At 39.9% G+C, this 21,982-nt stretch overlaps 1 protein-coding gene across 1 annotated transcript in view; it reads right to left on the reverse strand.

Moving 5' to 3' along the window:
• Nucleotides 1-20,985: 20,985 nt before the first annotated feature.
• Nucleotides 20,986-21,982, reverse strand: part of PRRX1 (paired related homeobox 1) — a 67,743-nt gene continuing 66,746 nt past the window's right edge. The window contains exon 4 of the mRNA XM_058540092.1: nucleotides 20,986-21,754. Coding sequence (XP_058396075.1) covers nucleotides 21,616-21,754 — 139 coding nt within the window. The 3' untranslated portion in view covers nucleotides 20,986-21,615. The remainder of the gene's footprint in view (nucleotides 21,755-21,982) is intronic.

Consider the following 21,982-nt stretch of genomic DNA (forward strand, 5'->3'; position numbering starts at 1 on the left):
GTGGTTCCAAGACCTGTTATTTCTAGCAACACTGCTTGTAGAATTAGTATAAAATATTCTATGTGATTAAACTTACTAATATGTAGTTTATTTACAGCAATGACTCACTATCAACAGCACACAGGCCCTGAGCACACGTGTACCATGCTAACAAGCAAGACCTGTTAGACCAAGGTCTCCCCTACCGCTCCCGACCTGGTATGGAGAATGCCGACCTTAAACTTCCCCTCCTCATGTCACCATTTCCTGAGATTCCTTTGACTCAGCAACTTCTTTGTGTTGTTTACTAAGCTTAATTCTCTCAGGAGATAATACTTCTCATTTTCCCGATTTCTCAGCTGATTTTGCTGGAGATTCAGGATTTAGAAAAGAATATAATGGTAAAGGAAATGCTGGGAAGAAAGATCCACGTGGAAACACTACCTAGGACAGGCAGTGATCTGGGATCAGGAGCTACGGGTGGAGCAGTTACATCAAATTATTTGTGCTCCAAGAAAGAGAAGGGCGACAAATAGTAAGCTTTTTAACAGCACTTCCTCCTTTTTGAAATAAAGAACCTTTTAAACCTTCTATTAGGTAATGAGTGTTCTACATGGATTTAAAATCCACTATCTTCCCAGGAAGAACTATTATTTAGGAGTTAATTGCTAGTTACTTGTTTAGTCTTTCTGTGGCTGTCAGATTATTGCTTAGTGGGGGTCTCATAAACAAGAAGCTTCCTAGCATGTCCTCGCTGGACCAAATGGACATGTGTTTCCCATTTAAACATTTCATTGCCCCAACTGAAAACAAATCAGCTGTGTCTTTGGGCTCTTAAGGAGAGAAGGTTGGGATTTATTCCTGGACAAGCCTGAGGAAAACATTACCCTAATGGATGAAATATGTTTGTACTAAAGACTTCTTAAAAGTGTTGAATTGGTCTTTCTCAACTTGATCTCCTCTTCCTTGAAAAGAGAGAAAATGCAGAAAAGTCCATCGGTACTATCCTAGCTTTGTCCTTAAATGAGGAGTAGTGGATAAAACTTGCTTTGGTTTAGATAACCATCAAAAGAAGTAGTCACTGTCTCTAGAGATTATTCACACACCTTTGACAATGTGGTCTAGAAGCCCATTCTCTCTTGGCTGTATACAGCAATAGAAACCCACTTCCTGTTTTCTAAAGCCAAATTCCTCCTTCAATTCAGTTTTTCCCAAGAAGGCTCTCGCTGATTTCTCAATGCTCAATGTGGGCAGCAAGAAAATTGGTTCTGGAAAAAATATTTGACTTTCTGCACAGAAAATAATGGTCACCTTAAGACTGCAAGCCCACTGTGGAGGAATTTTGGCTGATTTTATGTTTTGTACGCTGATGGAGCGCAGGAAATAGGAAAATAGATTATTTTCCTTGGCAAACCTGGGGTATGTTTGGTTTAGCAATTGGACAATTTTTAGAGTTCAAGCTGGGCAGCACAACACGAAGCCACTCTCAAAACTGTGTGTCAGGGTCTGAAGCATAATTAGGAAAATTCATCAACGCTAATGGCTTTATTCTGAAATCTATGTGATAGGGCTACCCAGCAAGCAAAATATGTACTTTCTTTTTTGAGTTTGATTTTGCCATAAAAGGTTTGGAAACTCAAAGAAATTTGAGAGCTGGCATGCTCCACAGTGTACCCAAAGAATAGCTAGCCAACCAGAAGCTGGCATCTTGCTGGCGTCTTGCTCATATTGGTGCCGTGCCACTCAAGCAAATACATCAAAGTAGTGTAAAAAGTCTGTTTAAAAATTATCCTTACATAGCTATCTAATTCAAATTTAGACTTAAACGTAGAAGTCACTTTTCCATCACTCAAATTGGTGAGCCTTCATCTGGAGTGAGTACAATATATAACTCTCCTTGTTTTAGGTTTGCCCCTAGAACCAACCTGACCGTGTCTCTTAGCAAAGAAAATTTTAGCAGAATTATCAGGGGTCAGTCTGTAGTTTTATCTAAATTATCGTCTGGCTTTCATATTCCATGGTATGATGTCTATCTTTTTGAATTTTAATTTTTTAAAGTAACATCCAAGGTTTTCCTTACAATTGTCATTCTGTGATGTAAAGTGAGACCTTACTTCACAAGATGATTCACATTCGTGGGAAATGTAAGCACATTATCTCTTATTGAAAATCATACTTGGTTTGTATTTGGCACCAACGTTATTGTCTTCCAATAGACTGTGCTTAAATTTCAGGAAATTTCAATGTGAACATACAGATATATTATTCATCAAGAGAAGTATAAATATAATTAAAAATAATAATTAAGATCATCATAATGGTTGTCATTCCTTGTTTGCAGACCCTAGTCCTTTAGGCCTTGAGGACAATTCTGAATATATTATTCTCTGAAGTCATAGTGGGAATTTTGTTTCTGGTGTGGAGTCCTAATTAATTGAACTAATCAACACATACCAAAAGTTTGTTCATTACTTTGCAGCTCAAGCCACTGATCAACAACGGTTCCTAGATTCTACTTCCTACAGCTCAAACCCTTCATCACAGGGTTGTTCAACGAGCTTCTATTTCTACTATTACATACTTTATTGATGTCTCCAACTATTTCTTAGAGTTGTACAATGACACTATTTTTTAATCAACTTTACTGAAGCATAATTTACATGCAAGAAAATACACATATTTTATGAGTATGGTTTGATGAGCTTCAACAAATGTGTGCAATCATGTAGTCATTACCCAGGTCAAGACGGAGAACAATTCCATCACATCAGAATGATCCCTTGTAACCTTTATTATTTTTGTTTGTTTGTTTATTGCAGTAACATTGGTTTATAACATTGTATAAATTTCAGGTGTACATCATCATACTTCTATTTCTGCATAGATTACATCATGTTCACCACCAAAATACTAATTACAACCCATCACCGGATAATTCGGATAATGTGCCGAATTATCCCTTTTGCCCTCCTCCCTCCCTCCTTCCCCTCTGGTAACCACAAATCCAATCTCTGTCTCTATGTGTTTGTTTATTGTTGTTATTATCTACTACTTAATGAAGGAAATCATATGGTATTTGACCTTCTCCCTCTGACTTATTTCACTTTGCATAATACCCTCAGTGTCCATCCATGTTGTCACACGTGGCTGGATTTCATGGTTTCTTATGGCTGAGTAGTACTCCATTGTGTATATATACCACATCTTCTTTATCCATTCGTCCCTTGATGGGCACTTAAGTTGCTTCCAAGTCTTGGCTATTATGAATAAGGCTGCAATGAACACAAGGGCGCATGTATCTTTACGCATTGGTGTTTTCAAGTTCTTTGGATAAATACCCAGCAGTGGAATAACTGGATCATATGGTAGTTCTATCCTTGATTTTTTGAGGAATCGCCATACTGTTTTCCATAGTGGCTGCACCAGTTCGCACTCCCACCAGCAGTGTATGAGAGTTCCCTTCTCTCCACATCCTCTCCAACACATGTTGTTTCCTGTCTTGTTAATTATAGCCATTCTGATGGGCGTGAGGTGATATCTCATGGTAGTTTTGATAGTTAATGATTTTCAACATCTTTTCATGTCTCTGTTGGCTATCTGTATATCTTCTTTGGAGAAATGTCTGTTCAGGTCTTTTGCCCATTTTTTAATTGGGTTGTGAGTTTTTTTGTTGTTGAGATGCATGAGTTCTTTATATATTTTGGAGATTAAGCCCTTATCAGATGTATGGTTTGCAAATATCGTCTCCCAATTGTTAGGTTGTTTTTTCTTTTTGTTGATGGTTTCCTTTGCTGTGCAGAAGCTTTTTAGTTTGATGTAGTCCCATTTGTTTATTTTTTCTATTGTTTCTCTTGCCCGGTCAGACATGGTGCTTGAAAATATGTTGCTAAGACCAATGTAGAAGAGCGTACTGCCTATGTTTTCTTCTAGAAGTTTCATAGTTTCAGGTCTTACATTCAAGTCTTTAATCCATTTGGAGTTAAGTTTTGTGTATGGTGTAAGGTAGGGGTCTACTATCATTTTTTTGCATGTGGCTATCCAGTTTTCCCAACACCATTTGTTGAAGAGACTTTCTTTTCTCCATTGTATGTTCTTGGCTCCTTTGTCAAAGATTAGCTGTCCATAGATGTGTGGGTTTATTTCTGGGCTTTTGATTCTATTCCATTGATCTGTGTGTCCGTTTTTGTGCCAGTACCATGCTGTTTTGGTTACTATAGCTTGGTAGTATATTTTGAAATCAGGGAGTGTGATACCTCCAGCTTTGTTCTTTTTTCTCAGGATTCCTTTACCTATTGGGGGTCTTTTGTTGTTCCATATAAATTTTAGGATTCTTTGTTCTATTTCTGTGAAGATTGTTGTTGGAACTTTGATAGGGATTGCATTGAATCTATAGATGGCTTTAGGAAGTATGGACATCTTAACTATGTTAATTCTTCCAATCCAAGAGCATGGAATATCTTTCCATTTCTTTGTGTCCTCTTCGATTTATTTCAGGAATGTTTTATAGTTTTCTGTGTACAGCTCTTTCACCTCTTTGGTTAAGTTTATTCCTAGGTCTTTTATTCTTTTTGTTGCAATTGTAAATGGGATGATATTCTTAATTTCTCTTTCTGCCTCTTCGTTGTTAGTGTATAGAAATGCAATTGATTTTTGTATGTTGATTTTGTATCCTGCAACTTGACCATATTCGTTCATTACTTCTAAAAGTTTTCTGGTGGATTCTTTTGGGTTTTCTATATATAAAATCATGTCATCTGCAAACAGTGACAGTTTCACTTCTTCCTTTCCAATTTGGATCCCGTTTATTTCTTTCTCTTGCCTGAGTGCTCTGGCTAGGACTTCCAGTACTATGTTAAATAGGAGTGGTGAGAGTGGGCATCCTTGTCTGGTTCCTGTTCTTAGAGGGATAGCTTTCAGTTTTTCACCATTGAGGATGATATTAGCTGTGGGTTTCTCATATATGGTCTTTATTATGTTGAGGTACTTTCCTTCTATCCCCATTTTATTCAGAGTTTTTATCATAAATGGATGCTGTATCTTGTCAAATGCTTTCTCTGCATCTAATGAGATGATTATGTGATTTTTATTCTTCATTTTATTAATGTGGTGTATCACGTTGATTGATTTGCAAATGTTAAACCATCCCTGCATACCTGGAATAAATCCCACTTGATCATGGTGTATAATCTTTCTAACGTATTGCTCTATGCGATTTGCTAGTATTTTGTTGAGGATTTTTGCATCGATGTTCATCAGTGATATTGGCCTGTAATTTTCTTTTTTTGTGTTGTCTTTGTCTGGTTTTGGTATCATGGTAATATTGGCTTTGTAGAATGAGTTAGGGAGCTTCCCCCCTCCTCAATTTTTTGGAAGAGTTTGAGAAGGATAGGTATTAAGTCTTCTTTGACTGTTTGGTAGAATTCACCAGGGAAGCCGTCTGGGCCTGGACTTTTATTTTTGAGGAGGTTTGTGATTATTGTTTCGATCTCCTTACTGGTGATTGGTCTATTCAAATTCTCTACTTCTTCTCGATCCAGTTTTGGAAGGTTGTATGATTCTAAGAATTTATCCATTTCTTCCAGATTGTCAAATTTGTTGGCATATAGCTTTTCATAGTATTCTCTTATAATCTTTTGTATTTCTGAGGTGTCTGTTGTAATTTCTCCTCTTTCATTTCTGATATTACTTATTTGTGCCTTCTCTCTTTTTTTTCTTGGTGAGTCTAGCTAAAGGCTTGTCAATTTTGTTGATCTTTTCAAAGAACCAGCTCTTGGTTTTATTAATTTTTTCTGTTGTTTTTTTTGGTCTCTATTTCATTTATTTCTACTCTGATTTTTATTATTTCCCTTCTTCTACTGATTTTGGGCTTGGTTTGTTCTTCTTTTTCCAGTTCCTTTAGGTGCATTGTTAGACTGTTTATTTGAGATTTTTCTTGTTTGTTGAGATAGGCCTGTATTGCTATAAACTTCCCTCTTAGAACCGCTTTTGCTGTATCCCATAAATTCTGGCATGTCCTATTTTCATTTTGATTTGTCTCCAGGTATTTTTTGATTTCTTCTTTGATTTCTTCGTTGACCCAGTCGTTGTTCTGTAGCATTTTGTTTAATCTCCACGTATTTGTGGCTTTTCTGATTTTTTTCCTATAGTTGATTTCTAGTTTCATACCGTTGTGTTCAGAAAAGATGCTTGGTATTATTTCCATCTTCTTAAATTTATGGAGATTTGTTTTGTGGCCTAATATGTGATCAATCCTGGAGAATGTTCCATGTGCATTTGAAAAGAATGTGTATTCTTCAGTTTTTGGATGGAATGCTCTGTATATATCTACTAGGTCCATCTGTTCTAGTGTGTCATTTAAGGCCAATATTTCCTTATTGATCTTCTGTTTGGATGATCTATCCATTGGTATAAGTGGAGTGTTAAAGTCCCCTACTGTTATTGTGTTACTTTCTATTTCTGTTTTTTATGTGTGTTAATAATTGCTTTATATATTTAGGTGCACCTACATTGGGTGTGTAGATATTTACAAGTGTTGTATCCTCTTGTTGGATTGTTCCCTTGATCATTATATAATGCCCTTCTTTGTCTCTTTTTACAGTTTTTGTTTTAAAGTCTATTTTGTCTGATATCTGCTACCCCAGCTTTCTTTTCATTGCCATTTGCATGGAGTATCTTTTTCCATCCCTTCACTTTCAGTTTGTGAGTGTCTTTAGGTCTGAAGTGTGTCTCTTGTATCCAGCATATATATGGGTCTTGGTGTTTTATCCAATCAGCCACCCTATGCCTTTTAATTGGAGCATTTAGTCCATTGACGTTTAAAGTAGCTATTGATAAGTACGTACTTACTGACATTTTTTAACTTTTTTTTTTCCTCAGGGTTTTAGTAGTCCTTCTCTGTTCCTTTGTTCTTCTATACAGAATTGATGGTCTCTTTAGTTAGACCTCTGTCTGAAAGCTCTACACTTTAACTCCCCTCCTCCCTCCTTTTATGTTTTTGATATCATATCTGACCTCTTTTTGGTGCATTTGTATCCATTACCCTCTTATCATGGAAGTAGATAATTTTTCCTATTTGTGGTCTTCTCTTTCCCCCTTAAATCAGTCCCTTTAACGTTTCTTGTAGCACTGGTTTCTTGGTGACAAACTCCTTTAATTTTTGCTTGTCTGGGAAGTTTTTGATCTCTCCTTCCATTTTGAATGATAACCTTGCTGGGTAGAGTATTCTTGGCTGTAAGTTTTTTCCTTTTAGCACTTTAAATATATCATGCCTCTCTCTTCTAGCCTGTAGGGTTTCTGCTGAGAAGTCAGCTGATAGCCTTATGGGGTTTCCTTTGTATGTAACTTGACTCTCTCTTGCGGCTTTTAGGATTCTCTCTTTATCTTTAATTCTGGGCATTTGGATTATGATGTGTCTTGGTGTGGGCCTCTTTGGGTTTATCTTGTTTGGGGCTCTCTATGCTTCCTCTATCTGGATGTCTGTTTTCTTCCTTAGGTTAGGGAAGTTTTCATCTATTATTTCTTGAAATAGATTCTCTGCCCCTTTGTCTTGCTCTTCTCCTTCCGGGACACCTATAACATGGATGTTAGTGTGCTTGATGTTGTCCCAGAGGTCCCTTAGACTGTCCTCACTCTTTTTAATTCTTTTCTCTTTTACTTGTTGAGCTTGGGTTATTTCTTCTAGTCTTTCGTCCAGCTCACAGATCTGTTCTTCTGTATCCTCTACTCCGCTTTTGAGTCCCTCTAGTGAATTTTTCACTTCCAGTATTGTATTCTTCATTTCTGATTGGTTCATTTTTATATCTTCCATTTCTTTGTTGACATTCTCACTGACATCATCTATTCTTCTCCCCAGATCAGTGAGCATCCTTAATACTCTTTGTTTGAACTCTCTGTCAGGTAGGTTGCTCATTTCTGTTTGACTTAGTTCCTTTTCTGCGGTTTTGTCCTGTTCCCTTACTTGGAATGTATTCCTTTGCCTCTTCATTTTGCCTCTTTCCCTGTGCTTGTGTCTATGTATTAGGTAGGTCAGCTACATCTCCTGCTCTTGGACAGGTGATCTTATGTAAGTGATGGCTTAGGAGTCCTGCAGTGTGCTTCCCTCAGTTCTCAATGTTCCAGGGGTGACCCCTATGTGGGCTACATGTGTCCTTCTGTTGTGGCCTGTTTGCTCTCCCTGTAGGCGCCCAGGGAGGCCGAGTTATGCTCCTGGCCAGCTGTTATAATGCTCAGCTGCTTGTAGTTGTTGTGGGCCCTTCAGTCTCTTTATCAGGTGTGGGGAGTCCCAGTCAGTTGGCTGCAAGTTCTAATACCACATTTGTGTTGCAATATTTCTTTTAAGTGAGTAGGCCCCCAGCATGGCAGGTTGTTAGGCTCAGGGCCTTACAATTGCTGTAAGCCTCTAGCCTATTAGGTCTCTTGTCAGCTCTCTGAGGATTACAGCTGGGTGGGGCTGGCCTCAGGCACAGGAGCACCCAATTGTTTCAGGCTTTGGAAGGTGGGGCAAACCCCCTATGTGGGTCTTTGAGAAGCACAAGTCTTCTGCAGCTGACAAGCCCTGCCACCCACAGGTCCACACACACAGTCAACACAGTCCTGCCCCGTGTGCGTGCCCCAACCTCCCCAAGCAGACCCAGTCTCTCCACGGCGGGAGCCCCACACACTCCGCCACTGCCCCACACTCTCCACCTGCTCCTTGTGGACACTCTGCCCCGCTAAAGTCGGCTCAGTTGCCAGGCTGCAGAGAATCCAGTCACCAATCTATGCAGGCCTACAAGTTGCCTGAGGGCTTGTTGTTGGGTGGGGCCAGTCTCTAGGTTGGGCTGCCTGACCTGGCTGAGCTGGATTAAATCAGTGCTCTAGGGGGTGGGGCAGACCTGGGCTAGCAGGCCCCAGGGAGAACTCCAATGGCGTCTGTGTCAGCATGCCCACACCAGGCCACAACAATGGCTGCCGCCAACGTCCCAGTCCCTGGATAGGTCTCACCTCTCACGGAGATGCACTCAGGGCCTATCAGGTGAGTCTCTTTTCACCAAAGCACTGTGCACCTTTCTTTCTGGTGATTTTAGGCTGCTTTCTGAAACGGGTGAGTTTGCGCGTGGGCCCTTTAAGAGCCGGTTTTAATTTCTTTGTGAACCGGGTTTTCTGGGGGTACTCCCCAATGCTTTAGTAGCAGGCAAAGTCAGATATTATGCCATTCGTCTGGATTGTGCTGGGTCCACAAAATCCCCACCTCGGGGGCGTTCCCGGCTCAGGGCCCCATGCCTCCAGGGAGGGCTGCGGACCTGTGTGCTTCTCCCAGGCGGCCGTGAGGCGCCGCGACTTGTGAAGGCGGCGTTTTTCCTCTCCAGAAGGGAGTCTCTGCCTCTTCTACCTCAGTTAGGATTGTCCGTTGTTGCAGGAGTTCCTCTTATCCAGTTTTCAGTTGTCTCTCAGGGGTAATTTTTCCACAAGTAGTTGTAAATTGGCTGTGTCCGTGGGAGGAGGTGAGTTCAAAGTCTGCTTATGCCACCATCTTGACTTCCTCTCCTTGTAACCTTCATAATCAATCCTCCCAACCCCAGCCCCAGGCAACCCACTGAACTTCTATTCCTCCGGATTCGATTTGTCTTTTCTAGAGTCTCACATAATGGAATCAAACATACATACTCTTTTGTCTCTATCTTCATGCACTCAACGTACTGTTTTTGCGATTCATCCATGTTATTGCATGAATATACAGCATATAGAAGGAACATATAGTACGTTCCTTCTCATTGCCGAGTAGTATTCAGTTGTATGAATATACAGCACGTATGTTTATTCATTCACCTATTGTGGGCATTTAGGTTGTTTCCATTTGGGGCCATTATGAATAAAATGGCTATAAACATTTGTGTATAGGTCTTTATGTTTCATTTCATTTCTCTTGGATAAATATCTAGCAGTGGAATTTCTTGGTAATATGGTAACTATTTTCAGCTTGACGAGAAAATGACTAACTGTTCTTCAAAGTGATTATATCATTTTTTATTTCCACCAGCAATGTAAAAGATTTCCAGTTGCTCCATATCCTCACCAACAGTTGGTATCGACAATCTCTTTTAGTGATTCTAGCATGTGTGTAGTAGAAATTAGACTAGTGAAAGATGTTGTTTTATATAGGTTTTGTTTCTCTTGGAATTAGGAGCCCACTAACCTATTATCTAAAATATACATAACATGAGGACAGTGATTCAAGTGCATTAGCTATTCTTTCAAGGCTTGGATCATTTGAAATTTCGATAAGCATAAAATTTTTTACCTTTGTACAAATAATGGATTAAAATATTGAGCAAAAGTAGACCTACAATAAAGTCCTGAGATATGTTAATGAAGAAAGATAATCTTTGGGTACGGGTATTCAGCCAGTCAAAAATTATATCCAATTGTACTATATCATGAGCCACCTCAGATTTCTCTATTTTTTTTTCTGTTGAGGAATAATAAACTTATTCAAAAATCCTCTTGGATATTTTCAACTTTCTAGCTACCAGTCTGAGGATAAAGCCATCAAGTAGAAGATTACAGAAGCCCTACCATAATAAGTTTCTAAATTTTTAAAAGACCTCTAAAAGTGAAGACAAACAAGTACTTAAGAATATCCTAACCTACCAGTTTACTAATTCTGCCAGTTTAAAGGAACGTCATACACATATCCTATCTTCTTGTGGCCATATTTTCTCTTTATCCTTTTTCTCAAAAAGCATCCATTCAATAGTTTTCTGGGAAGCAAAGTCAAATAGGATTTAATAAATTTCAGCAGGTAGCTTGGATTGACTGAAAGACCAAACACAGATATTGCTTCATTCAATCAAGCTGGATTCTCTCTTCTTAAGGATCCTTAAGGAAGTTAGCACTGTCAGGATACACAGCACATTTTCCAGGACAGATGGAAGGGCAAATTTCCATACCCTAAGATCCTGCACAGTAATGGACTACAATGTCTAAGTGAATGAGAGTAACATCAGCCTTCAGGAAGCCCAGCTGCTCTGCTCCCTCAGGCTCAGTCTTACATAGGCCAGAGCACGCCTGAGCACAGGCTAGTCTGAATATACGCCTGAGATCAAATATTATTATGCAATATATTATATTATTACTGGGTGCAGTTCAGTTTAGTACATTCAGGAATCTCCCTCAGCCTCCATAGATTGACATGAGTTCAGTCCAGGTACATTCCTGAACTCAATACCCTGGGACAAGAACAAGAGTCAATTGCTCTGATGTCTCTGGGAGCCAGACCAACAGGGCCTTAGACTGGCTGTGGGGCTAATCCCCTAGACACATATAGGTACAATACCTGCCATCTCGCTTCCTTAAAACTTGGAAATATCCTTCTGGACCTACTCTTCTGGAACGCGTTCTGTTGTCTGTGGCTCTCAAACATGGCCTATGATGTTTCTCTTATCATATTTCTTTTGTTAATGATATTGTATTTAGTTAATTTACAATAAGAAGGTGGTCTATATAAAATGAGTTCTTGATATTTAAACAGTGTTTTATATTATCAATATTCATAAAGATCAAGCTTGTAAATTGTCTTATTTAACTCTTCTATAAGCAACCTAATTTTTAATCTTCTTTATCATTTCCTGAGAGAAGTATGTTAAAATTTCCAATTGTGATTGGGGATTTCTAAATTTCTTTTTGTGATTCTGTCAATTTATGCTTTATACATTTTAAAGCTATGTCATTAAGTATTGTTAAGTGTTATTTAAAATTGTTATAGCTTCATGCTGACTTGTTCTTTTTACCATTATGCAATGATCCTCCCTGTCCCTAAAAGTGCTCTTTGCCTTAAAGTCTATGTTATCTATCATTAATATGGATAGACCAGGTTTCTTTGACCTAGTATTTGTCCGATTTATATTTTCTTCGAAATCCCATCCTTGTGTTTCATGCGTCTTTTGTCAATAGCACATTTGCAGGACATTTTTAATTGCATCTGACCATCAGCAATTTATTTGGTGTTGGGGTGAGATGGAGAAGGAGGTGCATTCTTACCCTGGGAGGGCAGGGGCTAAGTTAGGTACCTAGTGACAGAGACAGCAGGGGCATGTGAGGGCCACTCCAGACTTCAATTTTTTGAGGCTTAGTGGACAATTCTGTAATCATTTGTAGACCTCCATGATGACTGCTTTTATCCTCACTGATACGAAAGCACTTAATTTTAAGAAGACTCTTTGAAAACTCACCTGGAGCCAGGAAGGGAGAGGTTGGGGTCAGGAAAAATAGGGAGTGCTGTCCAGGCTGAGGAAAGTTCCCCACAGCTGACCGGCATCCAACACTCCATCCCTGACAAGAAGGAGCATTGCAGAGACAGGAAACAGTAGGGAGATGGGATTGAAGCAAAGCACTTCTGGGGCTTTGTCTTCACTCCAAAATTAGCTCTGTGCCCTACTGCTTTGGGGCTGGGCAATTCTGTGTTCCTAAAGAGAAAAAAGAAAGTCACTGGGACTCAGTCACTGTTCTGTAGAATTTCCATTGGGGTGGGGTCAGGGGCTTCTAAATTTCTGAGTGCCATTTTTGTAACCAAGCTAAAAAAAAAAAATCCTCAATTTTAAGAGTAGCTAGGCAACAAGAAAAACATCTTGTGTGCACTTCTGGGAGGAGCAGGGCAGTCACACACTGCACACTCCGTCTTTTCCTGTCCGCATTTTTCCTCCACTGCTTGCTGCCACACTTCACTCACCTTTGAATTCCTTCTGCTGTGATGCCAGACAGAGAGCCTGGGCCTCCTGACCTAGACCCCTGACTCTTTCCGCTGTATCTGGGGTGTCCATTGACAGCATGGAAGGAAAAGGAAATCTACAATGTGATTTAAGCCGTACGTGAATGCTCTATGTGTGTTGTCTCATTTAATCCCCTCACCAATCTATGGTGTAGGTATCACTTTACAAAAGAAGAAAAAAGACCCATAGGCAATAAGCAATCTCCCAAGATTACACTGCAAATAAGTAACTAAGCAGGGCCTAGAAACAAGGTCCATGTTTTTCCCATTACATCATGTTATCCCCTGAAATCCCCCTCTGTAGAGTTCCAGACAATGTTTGCTATTCTGCAACAGGACTCCCATACCCCACACACGTACATCTCTTTTGCCCCCATCTCATGCATCAAAATTGTGTCCTATTCCTTCAAGACCACGCAGGAATGATAATGGCTAAGAATAACTTCAAGGTATGAGTTACCTCATACAGTGCAGATACGGAGAGACTCCTGGAAACCCATACTGTGAAGGCAGGAATTTAGGTACAGTAGTAAACCGAGGGAGATATTTTTGTAGAACTCTTTCAGAGACGTTACCTCTTCTATGCCTAGAAGCTTGATTAGGTGAGTGAAGTTGTATGAAGGATTTTTTGTTGTCTTTTTTTTTTTTTTTAAATGTATTATAACATCCTTCCTCCCTGCTTGGCTAGAGCAAAGTCTAGGATTACACAAACACACCCACCTCAATCTGGCGTCTCCCCCTGCTGGGGTTGTAGGATACACATGCCCATTCTTTTTTTCCACACTTAACAAATTTTGAAATATAATAAGCACAGAAAAGTACAGAGATCAATATCATGGACATGCTTTACTTACCACCCAGCTTTTGTCAAACTTCAATGTTTGTCATATTTGCTTCTCATATTTTTTAAGAAATAAAATATTTCAGATGTATTTAAAGCACCCTTCCCAAGCCTATCCTCTACCTCCTTAATCAGAAACGGCTTTTTCTGAAATTGTTTTTCATTCCTCTGCATGTTTTATATTTTTACCATGTCCATATATACTTACAAGTAGTATATGATTTTAGTGTGCTTTTTAAACTTTATACAAAATAGTATTGTATATCCTTCTGTAACTTGTTTATTTTTTCCCCTCAAAGTTATATTTCTGAGAGATATCCATCCAAGTGGATATGTATAACCATGGTTTGCTCATTCATTTTTTATTTCTGAATAGTATTCCATTGTGTGAATCAGAGTTTGTTTATCCTCCCGTTGATGGACATTTTGTTTGTTTCCAATATTTTGTTACTGCAAACCATGCTGCAACGAATATTTCTGTTCATGTCTTCCTGTGCACGTGTGAGTTTCTCTAGCTTTCCAGGATTGCTAGCCTTATTTTACCTCTGCTTAACTGAGTGACACTAAGTAAACAAATATGTGTCTCTAAGAAATAGTTTTCAGATGCCTTCAATTTGTAGATGACCTGGCTATCTTCCTTTTAGGAATGCTGCCTTTTTTCAACTAGGATGACATTTTGAGTGATTTTCCAGGAACTCCAGAGTGGCAGGCATTAACTTATTGAAAGTGTTATTTAATGTGTTCATTTACTATAACACTCAATTACTTAATTAGGTATAATCCAAAGGGCACAAGATGACACATAACTATATATTATAATATTCAAATATCCAGTGTGGAAGAATAGAAAGTGTGGTCATTGAGGGCTATAAGACTATGAGTTACAAGGATCTTGAAATGCAGGTGCTATGGACGGAAGGAAGGAAGAAAAAAAGGAAGAAAGGAAGGAAGGAGAGATGGAAGGAAGGATGGAAGGAAGGGAGGGAGGGAAGGAAGGGAAAAATGGGAAGGAAGGAAGGAAAGGAGAAAAAGAGAGAAGAAAGGGGAAGGAGGTAAATTAGTTAGGTTGGGCTGAGTTGCAGTGAACAAATAGACCTTGTCATGCAATGGCTCAGCAGAATAGAACTTTCTTTCTCTGTCATATCACACTCCAAGATGGTTCCAGGTCAGTGAGCATTGCAGCTTTACTTCCTACAGTCACTTTTCAGGGTCCCAGGTTGACTGTTACTTTACCATCTTTAAATTGTGGTTCCCAAAGTTGATCTGAGGTTGTCATATCAGTGAGTCAGATGGAAGAAAGAGCAAGGAAGAGCACAAATGGGAGAAATGAGCCAGGACTGAACTTGTTAATTACCACTTCGGCTCACATTCCATTGGCTAGAAACTAATCACAAGACCACATTTAACTATACGTGATGCTGGCGCACAGAAAGAAGAGTAAATGGACTTTATTGAAATGCTAGTTCTGTCTTCCACAGGAAAAAGGAAAGGAGTTGATAGGGTTTTAATTAAAGTATTTTCAGCAAATATTTGCCAACGTTAGTAAGAAGAAATAGTGGATACCAATTGAGCTGGAAAACAATTTACAATCAAAAGTGCTTTCTCTCTTCTTCCTTGCTCTGGAGGTTCTGCACTACTTTCTTTTATCTACATTTCATTTCTTTCTCCTTCTTCTGGTAACAACAGGTCCCAACTACTCAATCCACATAGTTTTGGGGAGGATGCCCCGGCAAAAAAGAATAGAGTTTTACCTTAACCTGGGTCCCCCCAAGAGCATAATTGGAGGTAATGGCTGACATGCGGGTAGTTTATTTAGAAAGTAATCCCAGGAAGCAGGAATGAGGGACCGAAGGAATAATACGGTAAAAAGGGAAAACCAACACAAGGATGCATTATCACGGTGGCTACCACTGCTATGGGGACTGATGCTCGATAGTTATATGCCTGTAGATAAAAGCGGAGAGCATTTATCTGTTGGTTCAGTTGAGATTCTGTCTACAGGACTCTGGAAATATCCTGGGTCTGAGTGCTGCAGCAACGACTAGAGCTAGAGGTGAGAAAAAGAGGAGTTGTACTGGTGCTCATGCAGTGCCCGATACAGGCAGGCAAGCCTAGTCTGGATGCTCAGTACACCTCCATCCCCAGGGCACAGTGACTGGGTCATGGGTTTGCACAAACCAAGCCAGGAAGTTAAAGTCCTCTCCCAGGACTTTTATAACAGGAGCTTACTTCTCAGATCTTTTTCTCAAAGCTGAACAGATTAAGTCTGCACCTGCCAGCAGCCACTTTCTCTACTATATGGAAAAAACTTGCCTGCAGAGTGAGAGACAGAGAGTTCTGGTGGTGTCAGGTCTCAGTTCCAGTACCTGAGGTTCTCAGAGCTACCCTGACCCCTATAGCTCCTCCTTTCATTCTGTGACCCACCCCATCCATCTAATAAATCCCCTAATTAAATCGTCTCAATCTAATTTCAGTTGGTTTTTTTCCACTTGCAACTCAAATGTACCTGATGATATAGAAATGGATAGGTAAAAGTGGAGTGTAACTTTTTATCGTCCTTCAAATCCAGAACTAGATGACCTGAGGTACCTCGTGGAACAGGGAGGATCTCAACCCAATGCCAGATCTCCAAGACTCCTGAGGGTCAGACAATAGCAAACTCTGTGAAAGGTAAAAGAATTTCTCCCTTTTCAAGTAAAGCTAGGGCGTTTAAAGCACAGTGGAAAGTATTGAGTCTTAACGGGAGCTAGAGACACGAGTGGAAGTCTCCTTTTTCAGCCCTTTCCCAAACCTCTCTGCTGTCCCTCTCCCCACAGGCCTAATAGAAGGTATCCACTCCCACCCACTGCAAATTACAATATACTGAGATGCTGCCTGAAGATAGCGGGCAGATAACTCTGTTCAAAACTCTTCTGTAGCTTTGTCCCAAGGCAGAAGACTAGACGAAGCCTTTAAACTAAGGTCATAGGGATGAGTGGAGTAAACTTTTTACTCTAGAAATTCACTAATCCAATGGCTTGTCAGCTCTACAGCATTTGAGTATGTTGAACATTCCCTTCTTTTTGAAAACTTCTCTTCTCTTAACCCTGAGATAACAAACAAGCTGATCCTCCTCCTATTTCTCAAACAGCTCCTTGTAAATTGCCTTTGGTAGCCCTCTCCCCAACTATAGATGTTCTTCAAAGTCCAGTCTTCCTCCCTCGGCTGAAACTACTTCTGACAGCGATTTATCAGAAAAATTATTTGAGTCACAATGACACACTCTGTTCTCAAAGCACTCATTCACTCTTGTACCTCAAGGAGTTGCCTCCTCAAAGATGAATCCCAAACTTCTATCTCCATCCTTGATCTTGGCTCCAAGCCCTACTTTCACATCTTCACTCACTGGACTCTTACGTTTTGGTTTTCAAATTCAATAATACATCTAAAACTGCAGTTATCGTCTCCTGTACTGGGTCTCTCCTATTTCTGTTGATTTTTGTCAGTTTTGTCAGTGATTCCTTCTCCTCGTCCCCAGGTTTCGAACCAGTCTTGTCCGTGGCTTCATTCTCTTTTCCTGCCGTGAAGTCCTATTGATTCTTTCCTTGCAAGATGTTTCCTCCTCATCTTTTGTTTTTTGTTCCCCTTCTATCTGTTCTTCTGCTTCCAGTTCCCAACCTGCTCTAGATTATCTCATTCTTTTACTTACAATAATCCTGCTCAAGTAGTACTTTTGGCATGGCATTTTTTTTTCTGCTTCATAACTTTCAAGGGATCTCTGTGGCTTGGGGAAAAGACCAAACTCCTGTGTGTCACACCCAATACCCTGCAAGATGAAGGCTCAACTCCAATCTCCAGTGTTTTCTTTCACTCTGCTTCAAAATAAACTCTCCATCCCATCTGGGCCCATCTTGCCCTGGTCCCTGAACACAAATTCCTCATTCCAGTATCCCTGCCTTCATACCTTCTTCTCCAAGCCCCCACTGGAAAGGCCATCACCTCCTCTTCTACTGCCCAAATCCTGGCTGATGAAACTCAGTCCCAGTTCCTCCGTGAAACCCTCTCCCATTCCAGCTCACAGTCTTTTCTTTCTTCTTCTTCTGAACTCCCATCTGCTCTACGTGTTTGACACATTCATTTATTGTCTTGAACTGCTGCATACCTTTGTTCATGCTAGAGTTTGCTTTTAAGACAGGTTTTAATTTGTATGAAAACAGAACCTGTGCCTCCAAATTTGGGTTTTCTATTCCCGCGCCCATTACCACACACGCGATGCCATGCACCATAGGTGATTACAAAATTTTACTGTGTTTCTTCTCTATTCTAAAATAAAATGCTGTACTTTATATGAAGTCTCCTTTGTCGTATGCTATCTGGTATTGTAGATGCTAAAGATGTGGGTAAAAAATAGATAAACTCTCATAAAAGTCCCATTCTATACTTACCCATTATAATAATAAATGTCCCCTCTACCTCCCACCATTGTCTTTACTTTTGAGGAACAATAGATTATTTTCCTTTTTAGGAAATAATAGCACACTCTGGTAAAAGTTCTCTTGTTGGGGCCAGCCCCATGGCATAGTGGTTAAGTTCGGCGCATTCCGCTTTGGTGGCCCGGGTTCGCAGGTTTGGATCCCGGGTGCAGACCTACACCACTCATCAGGCACACTGTGGCGGCAACCCACATATAAAGTAGAGGAAGCATGGCATAGATGTTAGCTAGGGGCTAATCTTCTTCAAGAAAAAGAAAAAAAAAGTTCTCCTGTTCATAAATCCATCTTACTTTCATTCTTTTCTGAATGTAATCTTAGATTCTAGCAGATCTGTTTATAAAGTTCAAAGAGAGAAGAATCAGCAGACTCAAATGTATACAACAAAAGACGACATAGTAGCATCCTTCTTTCTTTTTATTGAAAAGGAATCATTTCTATTCTAGCGCAAACAATGTATATTTTACATCATAAAGCAAGATATAATTTACATATTACATTTCTTATGAGATCTTTATACCTAAGTGTCATTCCCTTTTTATTCAGTCACCTCTTCTGGTTTGATTTAACCTGCCAAAGTATCCTACAATTCAGCATCTTGTCTGGGGAGGACTTGGGGGCACAGATAGTTTGTATTCATCTGTATCTGGGTACGATGACGGTGAGGAACAGGGGCATGCTTTTGTACTTTGCGGCCCTGAGGCCTTCTGTTACACCTGGCTTAGGAGCCAGAAAGCTACTCCTCCAAATCATGTATCAAACTTCTGTTTTTTTTAAATCAATAATAAATGAACAAAACTGAGTGCTTGTACCATGTGTATACTTGATCGAGTGCTTAGATAATAGATGCTTGTGGTATTATTAACAGCAATGCAAGTTCCTATGGCTGACCAGCACTGGTTACTCTATGATATTCCCAGATCTCGCTTTTCCAGGCATTGGGTAACACTGCCCAGTCTCACCCCCCATTTGGGTTATGGCTTCAGGCTTCTCTGTTCACCACTGAAAACAGATGGCAAGGTGAAAGCTTCAAATGACTTTGTTTCACATAACCCTCTATCTCTTTACTTCCTCTTCTAAGAGTCTCCCTTTCTAGCAAAATCCTTTCATGAGTGCTTTCTGTTCCCTACTCTATGACCCAAATCCTCTTCTAGCTGTTCTCCCCAAACTCCAAACTCCAAAAGTTCACCAATTTCTTGGATTGCACTCATTTCACAAAGAAATGTTTTAATCTGTTAGGATACACTGTTCCTTTGAAACTTGATAATCCGCAGCAGCTACTGGGACAAAAGAACTAGTCGAGAGACTCTTTAGGAAGCAAGTAATGTGTGTTGTTCAGCCAGCCTACATCAACCATTCAGTAAGAAATGTTTTAATAGTAGGTTAAAAGAAGAGGGAATCAGTTGATGAGAGCAAAATGCATAAGATGGGCTTCCTTCTTGTTATTAAAGGAAGTACAGAATCAACATCTGAAATAACATTTTCAGATTGGCGGCTATTTGAAAAAGTACCACCATTAGCTCAATCTGATATGCCCAAGGAATAATAAATGTGCTAAAAGTGCATCTTAAACCCCCAATTCCTTGTCTGTCACTCAAAGTTGGCATAATTGGCCAAAATCAATCGAAAGCTTTTTAACCACTGATAACTAAAATTATTAGAACCAAGCTGGTCAGGATGAAAATGTCAGAAATATGTCTATTCCGTGTGTGTTAAATTATTCTTTGGTCAAACGATGTGATTTTTGAGAGGTCTGTAAATAAAAACCTATTTCTCATTTCCAAATACAAGGTTATAAGTACATACAGCAAGGTAGCATTCCCCTGCTGGAAAACAAGGCTTCCAGGTACCATATCCTTCCACGAACTTTCAGAGTCTCTTTCCTCCCATGGCTACAAAGTGCTGGACATACAGAGAACATAGGAAAGAGCAAAGGAGCAAATGAATAGAGCCTCACAACACCCCTGTGAGGTAGGTAAGTACTGTTAAACCCATTTTGCAAAAAGGTAAACTGAGGCACAGCTTGGAAATGTGGTCTGGTCAAGTCCACCTGACAAGTTACAAAAGCACAGCTGGAAACAAAGAGAAAGAAACAAAGAAAGGTCAGTCCTGGCTCCCAGCCCTAGATGCTAAACTTTATTTCAAAATATTAGAAAATAAAAATAGCCCACAATTGCCTTTTATTTTTGGAATTTAGGCAAACCTTTAAGTATTCCATTTAAACCTGGGTCTTTCAGATTCCTGTTGGCAGAGACAGGGCAGATGACTAAATGGCTTTCCCTCCTATCTCTGAGTGCAATTCCCATGATAGATCAGGATGCATCAGCATTCCACCAGAGCTCAGGCTCCACACTCAAGGACATTTTTATAGCTTCAATACTTCCTAATTTATTTAAAGCCCTAATGTGGAAATGAGACCGGTTCTCAAACAGCTGCCCTATCAATTGCTCTGTGGCCTTAATGAGAATTTTGTGTGGAGAAAGAAAGGAAACAGGATCCCTAATACAACATCTCATCACTATAGAGATAAGGACAGTGGTGACGGTATGAAATTTGCTTTTTGTAGTGTTTGAGAAACTGAAAACTCAAGCTTGCAAGAATATTTTATATATATATATAATATATAAATATATACAGTATATATATAAGTGTGCATCTGACTACTCTTAAGGCACCAAAGAGATGTAGGCCATGCCTTTCACAACTCCGTTTTTGTCTTCCTAGAGAAATTTCTCTCCCTCTCTCAAGTGAAAAATATTTCTTCTATCAAATAGCCCATGACAGCAAATCATTCAAAAACAACAAATATCTTTAACTTAAGATGGCTGATTGTTTGGATGGGGGTGAGGGGTGGTAGTGATGGCAATATTATCATCTATAGCTTAGAGCTTAAATCTAGAGCTTATATCTAGAGCTTAAATCTAGAGCTTAGAGCTTAGAATTAGCCAGACACAGCCAATCACATTGGATCAGAGAGGCCAGTGACAAGATGGTGTACACAACTGCTTTTTTCCTAGTAGCTGATGGAAAAACCTTACCATGACCAACAGAGATGGAGATAATGAGAAAGGGAATCACGTCTGGCACAGATTCTTCAGAAAGATTTTGGCTTTTCAGAAGTTCCTAAAGCTTCTATACAGAGAATTGGGAAGAAGGATAGGGTAAGGCACTGAGGTTCAAACAGGTCATTGAGGAGACTATAGACATTGTTCTGAATATATATATGGTTTCTTTGGCCGCTGTGGATTTTTTTAAAACCCATACAACATGGGGTTGGGTAGCCTGAACCTAGCAGAAGAAGCTCGGAGTATATAAAGCAAAGCGCATGAATAGAAGGAAAAACAAAATTAACACACACAGAAACAAGTGGTGGTGGTATCCCAGAGGGAGGAGGAACATTTAACTCATTTTCATTTTGCTCCTCTCCTGCTTTTCTCTGCCATGGTCCCAATATGTTAGTTCTGTTTTTTGTTTGTTTGTTTGTTTTTATTTTTTTTTCCAGCAGATGAAGAAATGACAAGCAGGATAGGTGTCTTATGGTTTTTGATTTCTTCTTAGGCCTGTTTATTTATTTTTTTTCCTCAGTTGACTGTTGGCACCTGGTTCCTCTGTAAACTATATTCCTTGGCCTTCAGTCTCAGGTTGGCAATGCTGTTGGCCATGTTGATGCCCTGTGCAGGGCTATTGTTGGCACATGTGGCAGAGTAAGTAGCCATGGCGCTGTAGGGACAAAGGAGAGAGCAGGGAGAATATCATGCATTAGTTTCACAAAGCTGCAAGTCTGTCCCCCAGATGGATGCAACTCTCAGGATGGGGGTGGGTGGGGGCAAGGGTTGGACTAGATGACCTCTGAGGTCCCTTTGGCCCCAGATTTCCATGAGTCTAAGGCCCTTGGAAAAGCGTGGCAGTGTTTCGAAGGGCAGGGGACAGCAGTGGAGAGTGGAACAA

This window comes from Diceros bicornis, chromosome 4 (assembly GCF_020826845.1).
Source record: "Diceros bicornis minor isolate mBicDic1 chromosome 4, mDicBic1.mat.cur, whole genome shotgun sequence".
Classification (NCBI taxonomy): domain Eukaryota; kingdom Metazoa; phylum Chordata; class Mammalia; order Perissodactyla; family Rhinocerotidae; genus Diceros; species Diceros bicornis.